Here is a 21196-nt window from a genome sequence, read left to right on the forward strand (position 1 = left end):
TAACTAGTTCCCAAGGTGCCCTATGCTGAGCCTGGAACAGGACTCAAGGACAGCACAGCAGCACTACTGCAAACATCACTGCCCGCAAGAGACTGCAGTCATCTTTTAGAGGCAGCTCTGTGACAAGCACAGATTTTAACTGCAATGTCAACACCCCACAAGCTGTCATTGCTTCTTTCATATTAAGGCGTCTATGCTTTTTGAAAAAATTTAGAAGGAATATGCAGGAGTTCTATGAAACTGACCCAAGTGAAACTTCAAGTAGACTTGAAGATAGGAGACTGGTAGAACACTGCAATTACGAATCAGTCGACATCACAACAGGCAGTTTGGCTTTTATCTGTGCCACAGAATACACATGAAGCTGAAGAAGAGCCATCTGTATTTTGTTTACAGTGCAGGTGAAGGAAGCAAAGTGGTGAAAAGGCACTACCCATACCATCTAGTACATTCACTGCCCCAGAATACCAGACAACAGTTCATAGGTCCCAGTGGTACAAACCAAAGTACTACAGGAACACCAGTGTAAGGCACATGTTGAAGGAACTGGACGCATCAAGACACTCAGGTTCAGTGAGTCCTTGTAAATTGTGTCCCATCTCTGTTGGTGGCCAGGTGCCATCTGCTGCCACATGGCTATGCATGTGGAGAGCACCTGAGCCCAGAGCAGGCAGCTACCTGCCCATTCTCCGTCTGCTGCTGCAGAGCTCAGCCAGAGGAGTCACTGCAGTCTCCCTTCAGGCAGCAGGGGGCCGTGGTTACATGGAAGCTTGCCAGGTCAGAGATACTGAAGCGTTCATTAACGCATTATACAGGTAGTAAGAAAACAAATGCACAGTCTTTCACCTGGTACAGCAAAGCCTTCCCAACACAACTTTTTACAGTCAGCAGTGAAATACAGAACCCTTTAATACATCACAGTAGCAGTCCAAAATCCTTAAGAATATTCAGCCATAAAGGCAAATTTTCTTCTTCAGTAAGCAGTCATACACCAAAGGATGCTTTGCTTCCAACAGGCAAAGGGACCTCTTCATAAATTATTTTGAGATAAGGGGACTTCATAGGTAAAAACCAGTATTCCAAGTTGTAGAACAGGTAAAACTGATGATTCAAGATTACACGATCAATTATTTTGAAAAGATCCACAAAAAACTCTATGACACTCTGATGAGGCTTAAATGGATTGTAAAAGTCTCTTATAGCTGCTGCCAATGTCTTGTTTCCTTGTGGTCCAAAAATAGATGTTTCATTCCCCAAATAAATAGGTTCTCCACTGAATAAAATGATGCTTGTATAGTTTGTTTGTATCTTCTTAAATACAGCTCCTAAGTCAGCTAGCTTCTGGTAGGTTCTCAGTATAAACTTGGAGCACTCGTAAGAGTCAAACCACACTGTCGAATTTTTGTCAGGACTTGCTTGAACTGTCCAGGTCTCATAGTAAATGCCAGTCTCATTGTCGTATTTTACCCACTGTGCCATTTCATTAAACATGGCTCCTGTAAGAGATGAAAATAAGTATTGCAGAGACAAGGTAACAAATACGGGACTCAAAATATTTTCCATCTATTTCAAGATTCACATGCCTCCCCTGCAAAAGCTTAGCTACATTACCTCACCATACACAGACACAAGGCTTACGTTGGAAGGACAAGGCATAACACACTGAATAAACTACATTTACATGCAGGTTATTTAAACTGTGATTCCTTTTTCTGACCCTTTTCCTGCTACTGTGCCAGAATATCCAAACATCAGAGAACCATGACACTTCTCATTTTGCTTTATCCCTGCAGAAAAACAGGGCATGTAGTACAGTCTACAACAGATGTTAGCAAAATGCTCACCAGAGCAACAGGGATTTCTGCACTTCAAGTTTTAACTAAATTCAAAAATTCAGAGCAGAAATTTTCATGTCTCTTCACAAAAGAGACACAGACTGAGACACCCAGCTGATTTAGCATCTCGGAGGCAGCTGACAAAGCTGCATTGAGCCAAATTTTGAGTGGGATGCAAGACCAGTAAGATGGGATGCCTTTTGCCTGCTCTCTGAAGGAGCTCGTGATGCTGTTCATCTGTGCTTGCATCCACTCACCCTCTTTCACAATAACTTTGAGATTCCTAGTCAAATTCAGACAACTGAAAACTCTTAGAGGTGCTACTTCCTTAAAAGTTCAATGGAAATGGAAAGCAAGAGAGGCAAGGAGGACTGTAACAATGCCTCCACGAGGCACCAGCATAACCTCACCCTTCTTGGGCATCAAATAATCCACACAGAGAGAAAGCATTACAAGTTCCCCAACTGTATGAAAATATTTAATTTGGTATTCATATGAAAGAATCCAGCTGTATCAAGCATCAAATACTTCAGTCATGAACTACAAACTCACAGGAAAGCAGCTCCAGTTTACTTCCTTATTTAAAAAACTGCCTAGAATTTCTTAGCAGCACTGGATAGATTATGTAGAGACTGAGGCCAGCAAAGGGTGGAAGTGGGCACACACAAAGCACCACATCACACGAGCTGTAAGCTGACTCTCCACTGTTTCTTGCACACTACACCAACTTCAGAGAGTAAGTGGTTTTGGTCACACAAAATGTTAAGTCCAAGTCCTCAGTGAACTTTTTTTGTAAGTCATTCAGTCTATTGCTAGAGCCATCAATCAGATTTATTTAAATCACCTTTTCATTTTAGGATTGCAGATCAGTATATACCAGGAAGCTCTTCTGGTGATCACCTATGTATATTGAGGTGTAAGTCCTAGGTTTGTTCTACAACATATGACAGAGACCTATTACTGGGGACATTTTCAGAGTTTTTATGACATATAATGAGGGAGACAGAAATAGAGATTAATATTTTTATATCTTTGAGACTGTTTCTAAGTATGCCTTATTTGTTTGCTCAGTAATGAACGTTTTCAACAGTTTTTCTATCTCAGCAGTCATCTGCCACTTCACAATAGAAGGTTTTGTTTTGGTGAAGCCATGTAAAGAGTCCATAATGACCCTGTATAAGCTGTTTTGCTATTTTTACACTCAAGACTCAAGTGTTTTTGTACAGCAACACCAAATGACTTTCACTTAACAACTCTCCAGTGTGAGTTGTTCAAAAGGCAGCAGCCTCATGCCACTTTTCTGTATTGAAGAGAGTGTTTGAAATTAGCATCAGTGACTAACACTGCAAATAACCTACAGAACATAAATTAAAAGCTACTGCTTTACAAAAGACAAGGCTGATTCTGTATTTTGTATTACCATTATCCAAAGCATCTAAAATCTACCTGATATTGTGGTCACAAGAATTAAAGTTCCATTTGCCTTCCAGTGTGCATCATCGATTCCTTCATAAAAGCAGGCAGCTCCCTGGTTACACCAGAACGGTGCCTCCATGTCAGGCCGCAGATGTGGAAATGTGCAGTTCCCAAGTTGGAAGAGCTCATACCACTCCATTGTGTAGTTTTTGCCTGTTAGAGAGCTCTTGAAACCAACAGCATCATGCATAATTTTCTGGAAAAGAAAAAAAAAAAAAAAAGACAACCAAACCACTAAAACTTTGATTTCATAGCAACTTCAGCTTGACCTGTACAGAAGGTAAGATGCTCAGGAGCTGTTCTGTAACAGGGTGAGAAGAGGGGAGGGAGTTCCTGTAACATCTTGGATTCAGTAACACTGAAGCACAACACACTAGATTGCATGACACATACTTTTATCAGAGCATCATGCTGTCTCAGTGGTTGTCTATCCATCCATTGTAAATTCTGTCACTTGGAGGCAGATACTCAGTGGGAGCTCATCATCAAGACTCAGGCTGACTTTTGAATCCTTAACCTCATGGGGGTATCAGAAAAATAAAGAGCAGAACCAAGTTACCAAAACCGGATCTCGCTAATGAATGCTATAAAACTAATGAGATAAATACTTCATTTAAAAGCTGTATAGCAAAAACATAAATCCAAACTTAGTTAACAACTGAGATAACAATATTTGAATATATTTCCATTTTTGACTCTCTGCTTGGTTTTGATTCACTAACATTTCTTTATTGAATAGGAATCATGCTTTGAAGATTAATTTTGCTACTGCTATAACTACAAATATTACTAAAGCCAAAACTCTTTCATATTTGCATGACTCCATGAAGGGACACTTCAAGTCCACAGTGATCATAACACTCAAGAAAGAACTGTAAAAGCTACCAACTCCTCATGATCCACCATTCTGACCAGATGGCTGTCCACTCCTGACAGAGACCAATGTCCAAGCAAATATAGGAGTTTTTAACAACAGAAAAGTTAATACACTAAGCAGCTATTTTATCTGATATAAGGGGACAAATAAAAGTATTTTCTTGATGCGGTGATAGCACAGAAGAAAAGACACCCAAGCCATAATGGTGTGCGTATACAAAACACTCATTATGCAGCTACATGGGGGAACATGTTCAAACCCACCAACAGTGCTGTTCATGCTCTTGTCTTCAGCTGAGCTAAATCCTGTAAATTTTGTCTGAAACGCAATGCTCTTTGAGTAACTTTCCTACAGATAGCCTAGCTTGTGTGCTCTAATATTCTTCCATACAAGGATATCCCAACCTTACAGCTCCTGTTCTTGACCCCTGCTGTTGAATTCAGCTGAATTTGTCACTATAACTTTGTTAAAAAGGTCACCTTACCAAATGTCCTAGTAGGTCCCCATACTTGAATTCCCATACTGGAGCCTGCAATCGATACACTTCAATGACATCCTCTTCTTTCATCACCGGAATGGCAGAGCCAGTGGGACAGAAGGTGTAACGAGCTTGGCAGTAAGGATCAGTTTTTGGACGGTAATCAAAGCGCCTGTGTTGAGGAAGAGAAGCACACAGAATGACAAGCACAGCTCTACAGCTGGATTAACTGTCCTGGCTTCCTGAGGGGGACAGTTTAAGTGTCCAGCACCCCCAGAGACAGATTCTGTGACCCAGACACTGCAACACTTGGAGTACACAAATTCATAAACCTGCTGGGGTGCACATCTGCAGAAACAGAACTTCGGGACTTAAGGGTCACAAATTCAAATGTTGTACTGATAGCGAAGGAGTGGAAATAATGTGGATTACAAAGGATGACATACTCACAAAATCAGACACACAATGCTGGGGAAAGGATAGGTTGAGATCTGCCTCAAAAACATTCTCCTGGCAATTTATTTACACGGGAATTGACCAATTTGTTCTTGCTACTCTATAGTAAGAGGTTCTCAGATGAAGCTATTTTGACTCTACGGTATTTTCAAGATCAGAAAAAAATGTAATCCCTCTATGCTAATTTAGATAAAGAGGTCTAAGAATGTACCTGGGATCATTGTTTCCATTTCATTCATGTTAAACCTCAAAAACTGAAGACCCAATCCGCTTACTTATCACACTATATATAAACAGCAACTGAAACTTTTTGACAAGTCTATGGGGTTTGTGTGGCCAGGTTTTGGTAGCAGGGTGGCTACAGGGGTGGCTTCTGTGAGAAGCTGCCAGAAGCTTCCCCCATGTCAGGCAGAGCAAATGCCAGCCAGCTCCAGGATGGACCCTGTACTGGGCAGGGCTGAGACAATCAGAAATGATAGCAACACCTTTGTGATAACACATTTAAGAAGTAAAAAAATGTTATTGCACAGATGTAATTGTGGCCAGAGAAGAGCAGGGTTAGAACATGTGAGAGGAACAGCCCTGCAGACACCAAGGTCAGTGGAGGAGGGACAGGAGCTGCTCCAGATGCTGGAGCTCAGATTCCCCTATAGCCTGTGGAACAAACCCACACTGGAGCAGGTGGATGCCTTAAAGAATGCTTTGGACCGATGCAGCAGGCTGCAGACCTATGGAGAGAGGAGCCCAAGCTGGAGCAGGTTTCCTGGTAGGACTTGTGACCCCCTGGAGGACCCATGTTGGAGCAGGCTGTTCCCGAAGGACTGCATGGAAGAGTGACCCATGTTGGAGCAGTTCATGAAAAACTGTTGCCTGTGTGATGGATTCACATTGGAGGAGTCCATGGAAGACTGTCTGTTGTAGAAAGGACCCCACACTGGAGTAGGGGAAGGACTCGTCTCCCTGAGCAGTGCTAGGAACATCATCTGATGAAATGACCGTGACCCCCATTCCCCATCTCCCTGTACCACTAGGGGCAGGAGGTAGAACCTGGGAAGGACAGAGGGATGGGACGAAGGTGTTTGTAAGATTTATTCTGCTTCTTATTATCCTGCTCTGATTTTGTTAGTAATAAATTCAGTTAATATCCCGAAGTTGAGTCTGTTTTGCCTGTAACAGTATTTGATTAGTGACCTCTCCTTGTCCTTATCTCAACTCATGAACCTTTTGCTGTATTTTCTTTCCCCCGTCCACTTGTGGAGGGGAGTGATGAAGTGGCTTTGGTGGGCCCTTGGCATGCAGCCAGAGTCAACACACTACAACAAGTCTTCCTTTTCCAAGTTCCTTTAGAGTCACTCACTGTATTTCACTTAAAACAAGGTCCCTATATGCCTGTTACCAAGACAAATTGTCGTGCACAGCTTGTCCAGATCTTGTCTGGTTAGCCTGAGAGTCTAACACACTCAGCTGCCCAGGGCTACTGACACAAATACCCAAACTATGAGATGACTCAAGGACACAGGACTTCCTGAGCAATATTAAAGGCAGCAGCTCAGCTGAGGCATTGTTAATTTTGCCTGTGGACTTCTTCTCCAAGCTTGCTGGGAACTCCAGCATGTTTGCCTTTATTTTGTCCATGGGGGAGAGAAAAAAAAAAAAAGGAAAAACAATCCCCAAACCCTAATGAGTATGTCTGAAAAAAGAACACACAGAAAACAAAGAGGCCAACCACACATTCAAGTCCTGTTTCTGAATTGCACACTCCCCCTTGCATGGCACCTTGCATGTGACAAGAAGGTAACAAGCATGTTAAGCAGCACTGAAACCCCACATTTCTCAGCATCTCACACCAACAGGCTTGTACTCCAATCTGACCATCCCAAGACCCAGTCTTGTAACTACTGAACTTGCTGGAAAATCCCAACAACTCATGACTGCAAGATCAGCTCCTTCAGGCATCACCTGACACAAATTTAACAGCTGGGAATTACACAACAGGCTCTCAAAATTTCAGGTATGCATTATTAAGTTACAGTTAAACATTGATAACTACTCCCTTTACAAACAGCAAACCCGCACAAAATACACAATCGAGTGTAGCCCTTCTTCTGTAGGGGGTCATTTCCTCGGCAAAGCCAAAGCTGTCGCTATTTTCACGCCACAACGTGCAGTCTCACGCTGTCCCCAACACCACCAGGGCTTCTGGAGCTCAGACAGCTCTGGAGCAGCGAACGGGATTCAGTACCGTTTCATTCGTCACGAAGTATGACGTTAAGGTAAATTTTAAAAATCAAACAAACCGTACCCTGATTTCCTCATCACCACCTTTTCTGCGAGCATTAAGGAGCGTGTTTAAAGGCGGGCGGTCATTCCCGGGGCACCAAGCCCTCCCGCTCCTGAGAGACCAAACGCAGCTCTCAGGCTGGGATGGCACTATGGCTCCCTTGGGCGAGCCAAACACGCCACATACCTTGTAAATGATCAACACCCCGCGACCAGAAAGGGGAAGCTTTTCACGGCCTTTCTAGTCAAACACCCAGAGAAGCAGCAGAAGCGCGGCGCTGGCGGGCCCGCGGAGGCCCTCCCGCGGCACTCACCTGTAGGGCACCGGCCACCGCCGCCGCGGGGAGCGGAGCCCCCCCGAGACACGCGGCCCCCACGGCGCCAGGAGCAGCAGCAGCAGCGGCAGCAGCCGGGAGCAGCGAGCGGCGCCCATGGCGGAGCCGGGCCCGCAGCTGCGGGGGAAGCGGCGGAGCCGGAGGAGGCCGGGCGGGAAGGGGCCGCCCCCGCGCCTGCCCACGGGGCTGGGGAGGCCGGCGGTGCCCGCCGAGCCCGGGCTGCAGGCAGGGCCTGAGCGGGCGGGGGTACTTTTCCTCCTCCCGGGGGAAGCCAGCCGTGTGCCAAATCGTCCCTGAGAAACGTCACCCGGCTGAACAGCGACTGTGTTTTCTGGAGAGCCAAGCAACTCCGCGTTGTTATCGTTTAGCTGGAGCACGGGTTGTCCGTCGTTTCACGCATTGCTCTGGAGACGCGTTAAGGCTGGTGAAGGGTCTGAAGTCCTCTGAGGAGCAGCTGAGGGAACTGGGGGTGTTTAGCCTAGAAAAAAGGAGGCTCTTGGGGAACCTCATGACTTTCTACATCTCCCTGAAAGGAAGTTGTAGCCAGGTCGGGGTGGGCCTCTTGTCCCAGATAACCAGTGACAGGACGAGAGGACATAGTTTTAAGCGGCACCAGGGGAGATTTAGGTTGAACGTTAGGAAGAATTTCTTCACAGAAATGGTGATTAGATACTGGAACGGACTGCCCAGGGAGGTGGTGGAGTCATTGTCCCTGGAGGTATTTAAGGAGAAACTGGAAGCGGCACTAAAGAGGAACTTAGTGCCATGGTCTAGTTGACGCAGGGGTGTTTGGTTACAGGTTGGACTCAGCGATCTCAGAGGTCTTTCCCAACCTAATCGATTCTGTGATTCTGTAAAAGACACATCCCATGCCCATCCTCACACCCAGAACCTACTGAGAGGGGTGGCCTCTGGATCTGGCCCCAGGATGATGATGTGAGGCCTCACTCAATGGCAGAGGGGCTTTTGCTGTGATAAACCCTGTAACCTTAAGTCTCTTCAGGCTGCCCAGAAGTCTTGCCTGAAACTTTTCAGGGCTTCAGGCGAAGTTTGTATATCCACTACCCAGAACACTTTTTCAAATCATAACACTTTACATTACAGGAATCATATAGCAGTTTATTCTCTCATCTTTATTATAATGGTGAGAACTATCTCACAGATGAACTAAGAGAAATTGTGAAGACAGGTTTGCCAGCAGCATCCCTGAAGAAAACACAGCTTTTTCCAGCTCTGTAGAGTTCAAAACTGGCTATGCTGGCATCAGAGTCCAGGAGGCTAAGTTTAATAGTTGGCATCCACAGTGAAAACACTGGTCTGTGCTATTCACTGGGTGAATAATAACTGTGCTGTGGACTTTTGACTATTGGGAGCCAGAAAAATATCCCTGCTCATTGCATATGAGCCCCTAAAGAACAATCAGTTCTTTAGTCAGCACTATGCTAGGCCATACTGTCAAACAAAATTCCAGGTGGAAAACCCTGCATCCTTCATAAAAATGCAGGATAGGCTGCTATCAATGTCAGTAATGCTTGGGGTACTAAAGGTGTTCAGAAAACCTTAAAACCTTTAATTTCAGCAGCATTTCTGTATCTCACTTCCCTGCTGTCTGATTCTATAGTGCTTATCTTTAAAATCCATGCCGTTCAGCACTATACATTAATTTAATGCATGCTTACATAACCTATACATACTTAAATTGACATATCTCATTTTTATCTCATGCATGTAAATTGTGTCTGATTTATAAAATCTCTGGTTTTATTTGTTAGAAAATAAAGTGTGCCAGTAATCATGTGTGTTTCATAGCTTGAGTGTAGTACAATATACCAGCTCTTTGATCTGTTCAAAAAGATATGTGTTTGTTTTGAATATAGCCATAATTCCTAGTGCTAGAGATTTGGATATGTAACTCTGGAAGCACTTTATGAAATGAAGGAAGGCTAACTTATCCCTTCTTTGAAGCCAGAATGCAAGGAAGTGAAATGGCATGATGAAGGTGCCATAACTGCTCACTAGCCAAACTAGAAATGCAGTATGAACAGGTTCTTAGTCCTGGCTCACCACATGCTTGCAGTGTGGATTATAAATCTCCACTATGTGGATGCTGAAGGTGTTGATTTTTTTTTTTTTTAATTTTAATAGCATTTTTATATCTCACTTCATTACATCCCTCAGGAAGCTCTTGCAGCAAGGTACTCTGGTTGTTTTTTTTTTTTTTTTTCTCATGCAACCTAAGTTATGTTCTGAACATAGAAAATAAACCGCTAATACATTTATGAATAAATATACTTGACCTAAAAAGCTCACGTCAGCAGTTTGAGTGAGCCACTGTCTAGTTTATGATGGAGAAACATGTCAGATTCCCCATTATAAACCCACAGAGCTGATCTGAATCTTTGTCCAGTAACAGGCTTTGAGGAAATACCGAGACTGACTACAAAGATCGAATTCTAGAGTTGACAGGATTCCTAAGTTTTTCTCATTTCCCAGAGTATTTTCTTTTTTGATTAGTGAAAACTGAACATTTTCCTGAAACAACAAAGACTCTTGGTGATTTCCCATTATAAATTGGTACCTTCTCCATCTTTACCCTTGACATGAACAGGATGGAAGGAACTGAGAGAAAAGGAAAAACAAATCCTGTTGCTTCAGTCAGAAGCTGTGGTTTTGAACAGAGAGTTTGGCTTTGAACATGCACTTGAGTCGTCACACTGTAAGTCACGGCAAAGAGGCTATTTCACCTGAAGTAACAGCCCCATGCTCACAAAAACAGGCTGCTCTGGATGTTGCTTACACCACAGCTGCACATCTCCCAGCCTGTGCATACACTGGCAATATGCCATTCAGTAGGAAAGTCACAGTCATATATATGGATCACAGCAGATAAAACTACACCTCTGGCAGCTTTACTGATCACATGGGGGTTTTTTCCCACTCACACTGGCATATGTTAGCTACTGAGTCAGCTGGATGCATACTGAGAAATACAAACATTACCTGAAGTCAGACTGAAGCTGCTCTGAAAGACGAGAGTTCATCAGTCAGAGGCACAATCTCTGCCTTTGAGGGGGTAAGAAAGGAATCTTGAGAAAAGGAGCCAGAAACAGGGCTCCTGCGCACCTACACTCTGCTACATAGCCTGGGATGCCACCTGAACTGTGAGTTGGGCTGGGAGAAAGCCGTGTCTTTTTTCTACAGGAAGAGGAAATGACTGGACTTTGTGGCTGTGTAAGGTATTTCTAAGAGTTCCACTCAGGAGCTCCTTGACCCTGACAGCTAGGATGAGGGCTATGCTTGGGACAGATGTGCAGTTCAGTAAACGTTTGGGATTGCAGGGCAGCTCCTCCTTTGTCTGCCAGCTTAGGGGGCAAGTGATGGAAATTATTTCTTTCCAAGTTGGAATTGGAAGGGGTGGGGGGGCTGCTGAAGCCTGAGAGATAGGATGAGGGTTAGGATAAGGATGCAGAGGAAGTTCATCACGAGTTTTAAACTGAGATGAACTCTCTGGGATTTGCTGCAGGGTGGGGATAAGTGAATTGATAAGTCAACTGGATGCCTGTGAAATACAAAGAGCTATCCAAGTCCAATTTAGGCTAACAGCTGTTGTCAGGCAACTGAGGCGCTTCAAAGCAGGATTTCCACTATAGAAAACATTTTTCTCAAATCATGGGCAGTAGGAAAAAGGCTGGGGTCTAGGACAGAGCTGTAATTCAACCCCTTGAAGTCTGAAGGGGACAGTACCTGCTCTCTTCCCTTCAGGATGTGCAGCTGGTTGCTGATAAAAACCGTTGTGAGCAAAGTCAGAAACTGCTTCTGCTCTGCTGAAACACCTCAGAAGGGGCTCCCTGCTCCTTTCCTGGGGAGCTGCTTTTAAGCCAAGGCTTCTGCCTCCCACCTGAGGTACACTGCAGCCACACCTGAACCCAGCTGTGTACCTTACTGATGCAGACCCAGTCCATGCATCGGTCATCCCAGCGTAACCCTGGCTCTGCCTCATCACTATGGATTTATCTAGTGATCAGACTCTTGGTGGAACCCCACTGCTATTCAGTTTCTGAATGGGAACATGTGGCTGTTGTCGAGGCAGACATAAAAGCCACACTAGTCGTAATCCATAGTCGAGAAAGGTAGAAAGATTTTTTATTTTCTCTACTGCTATTCTTATACCTCTTCACAATGGCTGTGGCCTAATTTAAGACTGGCTGCTTAGCAAACAATGACAAAGCTGTCTAACCAACAATGACCATTCAGGCAGTAAACAATCAGCTATACAAGCGAAAGTATAGTTGTTACATATTATCCAAAAGTTCTTCCTTGTACACTCTCAAGGTCCCATAACAAGAACATCCTCCCCTCCAGAACATCTTCTCTAATTAATTATCTTCTTGGCCTTCTCTCTGGATTTTACTAAAGCTGCAGAATTTCACTGTAATATTCTCACGGGTAAATTCTAACTGGTTTCAGGTCTGATTCTGGGAGATTGACAGTCCAGCTGTCAATCTCCTCAGGAACAAACATGTAGTAGTGGCTGGATCCAGCAGCACCCCAGATACAGCAGGGCAGAGCCAAGGCCAGGATTACACTACTTGTGCCAAGGTCAATTCACAGGTTGTGCAGGAAGAGCGACCCGTACCTCAGGACGACAGGAAACACGACACACCTACAGCACAGCTCAGGTAATGTCTGGATGTCCAGGCCTAAGTGCCCATGGATTTGTGGCCAGAGGGTGTGTGGGTTGAGGTTATGGCTGGCCAGGGTAATTATAGGGCTACTAGTGCACTGAGGGCCTCGACCACAGCTTCTTCTCTCATCAAGGTGTGTCTGCTCACCTTGCAAACATCTGGCTTCAGAGCTGTACTCCTTGTGAAATGCTCTTGCTTTTGTGGGCCCAGCATGGAGAAGACTCCTCTCAGGGCTACTTCAGGGTGACAGAAAGCTAGGGCAAGGACATGTCACGAGCTGGGATGAAAACATGGACTTAAGACACAGAGGGCCATGACAAGGTCGCACAGTCAAGGCAGGGACATGGCACAAGCAAGTTGGAGCTTGGAACAAGCAAGTTAGATCATGGAACAGAGCTGGCACAGAGATGTGACATAGACAACCTGAAGTGGGATGGGAATATCATATCCCAATCAAGTCTAGGGTCCATCCAGGAGAAAGGACCACCTATAATGTGAATCTGAGGTCCAACTAAGAGACAGGGCCAGAAACAAGACTGGAGATGAGGTTACTGACAATTCAGGTCCAGGATCTATCCAGAAAGACTAGCCAGTAAGTCAGGTTAGAAAGGAGCAGGGAATTCCAGTGCTCAGTTCCCTAGCTCTAACATTAACCCTGGCCCTAACACACAGCAGAGTTTGGGACTACACTCGTATCTCCAAACATGCATTAAGCTTAAACTTCTTCCAGGCAGCAGCTTTCTCCTAGCTCCAGGCATAAAGATGATTCCAGTGGGATTCCAGCTCTGCAGACTCTCAGTGGAGCTATGCTGTGGTCCTGCTCAATCCTAAGAGGCAGATATGTGTGTATATATGTGGGCTGTGGTGTAAACTGAGCTGAAGCCCTACATCTGTTTGGAGTAAACATTGTCCAGCACACAGGAGTCTACCCTTCAGCAGGGAATTTCCCTATCCTGGCCCTGTCCTGTTCTAGAATCTCCCATCATGCCACCCAGCCTCCCTACCAATCAGTATTCAACTGAATGCATTTTGCTAAAGGAAAAGGCTTTGCTCTGAAATGTCATTTTTGTTCTGCCCAGTCTACTCACAATCATTTCCTCTGCAGAAAACCCATACTCCAAATTTTTGGAAGACACTCTAATTTTTTCTACAATATCCAGCTTTTCAGTCCTCTGGTCCAGTAAGAGAGTAAGTTTTCATTATTAAACGCAAGTTTCTTCTTATCATAAGAGAGGCAGCTCATGAAAAATGAAGGACCAGGAGCTGAGAGATCTTACTAAAACTCAGTACAGATGATTCCTGGAGTGGCATTTGTGTGCATAGTCCTAAGGAGGAGACTAGGGATGCGTTCATTCCCTCTGGGTTCACTAGAGCAATGCCTTAACAGACTAAGCTGGGAGTGGGTCAAGGAAGAAAGGTTGGTTTGCTAAAATACCTCTGCTTTTTCTGATAAAATGGAGCAGCTCCTTAGAACCCAGCATGAGGTTAAGTGAGAAAAAAGGACTAAGTGGGTCTGATGAGCGAGGTGTCACTGAAACAAACCGCATCAGGACCCAGCAGTACCGCAGGCCTCTTACCAAACTCCAGTCTTTTTTTGGCTTTCAAAGCAATTTGGAAGCCAAATTTCCTTACACCATTATAGCCCTATGCGTAAAACAAACCCACCAAACAAAAAACTCCTCATAGGCACCCACGCTGAGGCGCTGCGAGGCCCTGCAGCTTTGGGACTGGCGACAGGAACGCGCACGTTCTACAGCGCCCCAGGGCTCACCGTGCGGCACCTGCCCGCCACAGAGCGCAGGCCAGGCCGAACGAGAGGCCGAAAATGCGTCAGAGCCTGGTTTGTTTAAAACTAGACGCACATGCCACTTGCTTTCCAGATTTCCTCATGTATTGCCCGCCCCCCCTTCGCCTGCACGGCAGCGGAAGATACGGACGGCGGCGGAGCCCGGCAGCGCAGGCGCGGCAGGAGGAGGAACAGGAGCGGGGACGGTGCTGCCAGGCCCGGGCCCGCCGCCTGGAGCAGCCTCTTCCCGGGCCTGAGGGGCGGCTGCCATGGGCAAGCGGGTGGCGCTGGTCCTCGCCGGCTGTGGCGTCTTCGATGGCAGCGAGATTCACGAGGCGTCGGCGGCGCTGGTGCACCTGAGCCGCGGCGGCGCGGAGGTAGCGGGGAGCGGCGGGGTGGGGGGGTGTGTATGTGTGTGTATATGTATATGTATATGTATATGTATATGTATATGTATATGTATATGTATACGTGTGTGTGTGCGGCCCGGCGTGCCGTGTGATACAGCAGCTGAGTGTCCTCCTGTCCGTGGGACCAGAGCCCCTCCCGGTTCCCGGTGGTCCCCGCGCCGCCACTGCACACTACAAAGCCTGTTCAGCCATAATCTCTCTCTTTATGTTGCCCTCTTCCCTGTTTCATTTATCCCCGCCCAAAATCCATGTTGCCTGGCCCCCTGACAGGAGTTGAGGTCGCAAACAGGCAGCTAGCTGGACAGAAGACTGAAAAAGGATCTCATTAATGCAACTAAATTATTATACTAAAAGTCATGCCTACAGGTCAAAAAGACCCCTGCCCAGGTGAAGACCGTTCCCCTGAGCATGTGTAGAAGGTAACTGGAGTTACAAAACTTGTATGGAAATTACCAGTCAATCATAATAGAGGGGCTGCACTTGGAGAGTTACTAACTCTGAAGTTCCGTGTATAGATAATGGCACAAAAAGTCCAGTGGGTGTGCTTGATTTGTGGAATACCACCAAACACCCGGGCTTGCACAACTCTGAAATAAATAATCAATGTCTCTCTTGAGTGTGTAATTATTGTCTTGTTGCATACCAGGTAATGAATCCAATTGTTTTGGCAACAGTGCCAGACTCTTTTCAGTGGTGCCCAGTGACAGGATGAGGAGCAATGGCCATAAACTAAACCACAAGGAGTTTGATCTCAACATAAGGAAGAACTTCTCTACATTGAGGATGGCAGAGCATGGGAACAGGCTGCCCAGGGAGGTCGTGGAATCTTCCTCTCTGGAGATACCCAAAACCCTCCTGGATGCATTCCTGTGTAATCTGTTCTAGGTAACCCTGCCTGGTCAGGGGGTTGGACCAGACGATCTCCAGAAGGCCCTTTCAGCCCTAACAATTCTGTGATCCTGTGAACCCGGGAGCAAGGAGCAGCTGGAGACCTGTCCTTTCTCCTTTGGCCATAGGGAGCTGAGAATGGGTTAAAATTCTTTTATCTTTCTTCCACTTGATTTTGCAGCCATCACAGGGGTTCATCTGCTTGTTTTCTGCTCACTGTTTCTGGGCTCTCTTTGGTAAACTGGGACTTCTTGGAGAAGCCTGGGCCAGGACGCAGTGGTGTGCTTTGGTCCCATCTGTGACTTCAGATGGGAGAAGCTGGTCACTGTCTGTAGCCACACTCAGGTGTGTCATGGTAACAACAGCACCCTCATATCTAGCACAGAATTGCCATCTCTGAGAAGTTTGCAAAGGAAGCTTCAAAACACACAAGGAAACAGATCCTGTGGTACACCTGTCACAGAGCTTGATATTCTGATGCAGCGTTCCCCTTTTGTGTCTAATCAAAATCAGTCTTTCCTTTCTGCTGCTGGTGTTTTAGGACAGCTGGTAACTCTGATGTTTGCTCTAGAGATGCTTGTAAAGTTTGCATCTTTTAACTTTTTAATGTCAGACTTTTTTAGCACTTTCATTCCATAACAGCTAAGAGCAGCCTTTCTTCAAAGTCAGCTGTATGTCCAGTTGGGCTGCTGGTATAAATTGTGGTGTCCTGTTTGTCCTTGGGGTTGTCCGCCATGGCAAACTCAGTAAGTTTAATGTTGGCATAAGAATACCCTCCTGTCAAAATGCTGCAGGAATAGGATGGGGAGAATGGCTGTGTTTACTCAAGCTAATATATCATATGTGTACTAGTTTGAAAACAAACCAGTGGGAGGCACTAAGTCAGAATAACAATTTAATGGAAATTAAAGAAAAGGGGAAAAAAAGGTAAAAGAAAACACTGTCAAACTGACAGAGTCAAGGTACAACCTGACACCCTGTTAGGCAGGGTGGTGGTAGCAGTCTGGTAGAATGGTGGCTGCAGTCCTCTGAAGCAGTGATCCTGTAGTAAAACAGTCTGCTCTTCCTCAGGAAGTCCAATAGTGGCTGTGTAGCTCCTGTCCTCTGGAAATCCAGTGGGAAGCCGGTGTCTCTGGTGTTCAGCCTCAGATTATATCCACGATGGGATGCTTGGTTCCTCCCTCTGGGCGGGGCATCTCACAATGGGGTAACGAGTCATGAGGCCAAGTGTTGATTAGGCTCATTAACAGGAGATAGTCCGGAGGGAGTTATCTCTGAGTCAGGTGGCAGGACAATGATGGGCCATTAACAGAAAGATAGTCTGGGGGGAGGAGGCAAGGAAACACTGCCCCACCTGGTTTCAACGGCTCCTGAGGATGGTAATAGAATACACTGCAACCCAGGACAATATGTCACTTTAGATATTTAATGTGCTAGATTCATCCTGTGGAATTCACTTAACGTGGATAAGAGGCTTCAGGGACAAAACCTATTTTCATTAAATGATCTTTATTGTGACAAATATGTATGAGTTCTGTTTACATTCACAAAATTGATTCATCTCTCTTCTAGGTGAAGATATTTGCCCCCAATATTGAGCAAAGGGATGTAGTCAATCACCTAAAAGGAAGTCCAACAGAAGAGAAGAGAAACGTGTTAGTTGAAAGTGCCAGGTTGGCAAGGGGAAACATTCAGGATTTGGCTGAACTGAAAGCTAGTGAATTTGATGCTGGTAGGTATCACATTTTCCCTGGCAGGTATCACAAAATCACAGAATATTGTGTGTTGGAAGGGACCCACAGGGATCATCGAGTCCAACTCTTAAGTGAACAGCCTATACAGGTGATGAAGCGCACAACCTTGGTGCTATTAGCATCATGCTCTGACCAGCTGAGGTCATCTTTTAAAAGAAAATGATTTGTGATTTTTTAACTCAATATATTTGTTGATTCATAGTTCACTAAGTAAAATGCCAGAGTGATGTTTAGGTATTAAGTTATGCATCCCACCATTCCTTCTTACTAAAGGTTGTGAAAACTTCACTACTTACTTGTGGACAAGAGCACTGACCAGAGTACAAAACTTGGGTCAGAACTCCATTACATGGCAATGCCTGAATTTCAGGGCCTCTGAAAATGTTGTCAGAATAGCAGGTTACCAAGTAGATTATGTTCCGTGTCAGATGTGAGTATATTCTGTTTTAATTATGTATCCCCTCAGCTGCTGATCAAGTTCTACTAAAATAGTTTATGGATAATTTTTTATTTAGAGACCACAAAATTGCCTTCCAGACGGAGGTAATTCTAATCACTTTTAGAAATGAAGAAGCATTACGAGGAAATCACGACTTGCTGAAGATCTCTTTCCAGAATATTCGTAGTACTGTTAAATACTGCCTTCATGATTGGGCCCAAGTGTTAATTTTGAAGTTTTCACGCTGTTGTAAGGCCAGCAGAGGGAGCATGTGTATAACACAGAGAAACAATTCTGCCTGCACTGTACATGAGTGGTTGGTGTCAGGGCTGGGCAGGAGGGAGTAGAGGCTCACAGATGTTTTCCACGTTAATTTCATGCTTTTATAACCCAGGCTCGGGGGGATTGCTGTAATAACTGTTAGAGGGAAATAAATCCTATTAAGTTTGAAAATTAAAATCCTACCTCAGAGATTTCAGATAACGCTTGAAGGTGAGCAAAGCAGAAAAGGAAAAATACTAAAAATGCAAAGCTTCTTGATGTTGCATGTTGAAGTACTTGTGGAAGATTCTATATGCTTATTGGAGAAAGTTGATGTTGTGCACATTCCATATGGAATCACCTTACTTTGATTATTCTGATGGTTATAAATCCAGTAAATAAAGGAGCTGTAAAATACAATCTGCTTATACAATTAAATGAAGATTAAATGCACCTAAAGGGTTGTTAAAACTAATTTATAGAAAGACAAATTAGCACTATTTTAAATCAGAAATTACGTTATCAAGGCTTTTTGTCTCAGAAGATCCTATGTTACAATGTCCATTTTATATAGAATCCCCTTTGTTTTTACTGTGTTAATCTATTTTTAAAGTCCAAAAGTAATTCTAGGGAAGAAGAAAAGCTCTTCTATAATTGCTTAAGCATCAAAGTAAAACTTGAGAGTTCATTACTATAGAGGGTCAAATCACTGTTTGCATTACTCCCATGAATTCCATACTTGCGCTTTTAACTAGTATTGGTCTTTCTTCAGATCCCTCTTCCTTATTGAGGAGTACATAACAAATGGTGAAGCTGTTCTAATGATTAGCAGATGCGTGTGAGGTCTCCTGTTTGTCCCTTTGTTGCTTTTTGAAACAAGATTAAGCTTTCTGGCTTATATATAACCTACATGGTATAAAAAAGTGTGCAGTTAAACTTTTAACTTTTTAAACCCATCATTTATGGGTTACAGTGACATTGTAAAACTTTCAATACAGTAACTTAACAGTCCCACGGATACCAAGATTACGTTGTAAAAAAGAGCTTCTGTTTGGTATCAAATTTGATAACTTTTAGCAGTGCCTTATATTTAAGCTTTTTGGTTTTTTTCTTTTTTAGGTGGTTTCGGTGTAGCAAAGAATCTGTGTTCCTGGGCTGTAGATGGCAAGGACTGTACTGTCAATGAGCACGTGAACTCCACACTCCAAGCCTTCCACAGTGCTAAAAAGCCCATTGGTTTGTGCTGCATATCACCAGTTCTGGCAGCCAAAGTCTTTCCTGGCTGTGAGGTTACAGTCGGTCAAGATAAAAATGTAGATGGAAGGTAAGAAGGAATGGATGGAGAATTAGGATTAGGAAATGGACAGGCTTCTGTGCAGGAGTCTCTTTGGTACCAGTAAACCTGGGGAAACTTAGTTACTTTTGAGAAAAATTAGTGACAATTTTCTCTTGCATAATAGTACTAGGCACAGAACTCTCAGGGCAGACCGAGTGAATCCATGAGGTCAGGCGACTTGTGGTGCTGCAACCAGATAGACACTGTCTGTGATACCATAGAATTGTTTAAGTTGGAAAAGTCCTCTAGGATGGTAGAATCCAACCTTTAACCTAGCACTGCCAAGCCTCCACTAACCCATGTCCTTAAGTGTCATGTCTACCTGACTTGTGAATGTCTCAGATGTTCTGTGATAACATTTACAGACACATTACAATTAACAGTGAAAGCTCTAGGTGTCCTCACCTCTGGCCTAAACTATCATTCTTTGAGCCACCTTTATTGTGCAGTGTGAGGGCTCACAAGTCACGGGATGTAGCATCCATCAGTCCTAAAAGGGACAGAACAGGGGATGTTTGTACCATCATAGCTGCACAGACACACTAGCGACCAGGGATATCAAGTTATTTTTTCCCATTCCATTCATGGCAGTTGAGTGACAGATTGCAGCCCATCCTAAGCGAGATCCAGCATTTGCTTACCCAATGCCTTTGAAGGCCATGATTTATCTTGCAAACGTGTAAATGAAGAGCAGGCGTTTGGCCAGCTGGCATTCAAAGACTTGGTGCCCTGTGGTAGTTTGAGTGGCTGTTTAGATCGTGTCTCTGGGCTTTTGTCTGCTCAGGAATTTTTAATAAAGTTTTTCTGGTGGTGGTGGTTTGGGGCCACTTTAGGGGGAGGGAGATGAGAACAGGGCCTAGCAGAAGTCAGTACTGCTTCAAGAACTGTCAACTCCCAATAAAACTTCTGAATTAAATTTATCAGCAGCAGTAGTGAGGGATTGCATCTGTTCCTCCCTTATCAGAAGGGAAAAGAAGAAATCAAAATCTCTACAGAATCCCAGAGGAACACCTTACATGGTGGTGTTGGAAAAGGTGGCAAGTTCAGCTGGCTTCCCTCAAACTTTTGAGGATCAGTTATAGCTGCACTTCGTATCATCTTCCAAATGTAACAAAAGATTGTTAAAAACTATTTCACCTTCTGACATATTGGGGCTCCGCATTTCAGACCTTGTTTTCAGAGTATTAGATCACTTGATGTGTCCATAGGGAATAGGAAAATCTGATAGTAGCAGCCTCTTTAACTCCCTTGTCATCATCAGCTAAAGAGTCATGTAGATATTATTGTAGTTCTCTCATTCAAGTTATGTATGCAGAATTTTATGGCTGTGTCATCGCTTTATATTAATTAAAGTCTTTTTATTTACAGATTTCCTGATGCTGAAACGGCATCTGCTATAGCAGAGCTTGGATGTAAGCACATTTGCAAAAATGTAAATGAATCCCATGTGGATAAAGCCAATAAAATAGTTACTACCTGTGCTTTCATGTGCAAGGCTCCTCTGCATGAAATCTTTGATGGAATTGGAACAATGGTACAAGAAGTCCTGAAGCTTGCCTGACTAGAAGTGTACAGACTTCTCCAAGGAAATCAGTGTAGCTAAGCATAAACATTTAGCTTCCTTTGAGTGAATTAATAAAATAATGCAACTGCTAAACTTCACAGTTCCTGGTTTGTTTGGTGTGGTGGAGTGTTTTTTAATATTTAATACATCCGATGGTTACTGCTGAATTTAACCTATTTATTTCTCTTTAAAAATAGAAGCCATATGTTGAAGGTGATGGGGGGGTTCTTTTTTTTTTTAATGAATCCAAATGTATTCAGTCTTAAAAAGACTGAATGGGCAATGGGGTTTTATCACATCACTAAAGGTTATCAGTAATTCACATTTGCTGTTACC

General features: G+C 44.2%; 2 protein-coding genes across 2 annotated transcripts; one reads left to right on the top strand and one right to left on the bottom strand.

Annotated features, from left to right (window-relative positions):
- Positions 1 to 365: 365 nt before the first annotated feature.
- On the bottom strand, positions 366 to 7873 carry LOC121672635 (ceroid-lipofuscinosis neuronal protein 5-like). The gene is made up of 4 exons (XM_042045369.1): positions 7717 to 7873; positions 4673 to 4838; positions 3282 to 3507; positions 366 to 1496 (listed from the first exon to the last, which is right to left on the bottom strand). The coding sequence occupies exons 1-4, from the start codon at positions 7833 to 7835 to the stop codon at positions 985 to 987; spliced, it is 1023 nt and encodes a 340-aa protein (XP_041901303.1). The 5' UTR covers positions 7836 to 7873; the 3' UTR covers positions 366 to 984.
- A 6494-nt stretch (positions 7874 to 14367) lies between these two features.
- LOC121672637 (glutamine amidotransferase-like class 1 domain-containing protein 3A, mitochondrial) lies at positions 14368 to 20958 on the top strand. Its single transcript, XM_042045374.1, has 4 exons — positions 14368 to 14585; positions 17079 to 17259; positions 19080 to 19284; positions 20665 to 20958. The coding sequence occupies exons 1-4, from the start codon at positions 14478 to 14480 to the stop codon at positions 20855 to 20857; spliced, it is 687 nt and encodes a 228-aa protein (XP_041901308.1). The 5' UTR covers positions 14368 to 14477; the 3' UTR covers positions 20858 to 20958.
- Positions 20959 to 21196: the final 238 nt, after the last annotated feature.

Source organism: Corvus kubaryi, unplaced genomic scaffold (genome assembly GCF_017639235.1).
Source record: "Corvus kubaryi isolate FWS band 111438036 unplaced genomic scaffold, C.kubaryi_AGA036_p1.0 64805, whole genome shotgun sequence".
Classification (NCBI taxonomy): domain Eukaryota; kingdom Metazoa; phylum Chordata; class Aves; order Passeriformes; family Corvidae; genus Corvus; species Corvus kubaryi.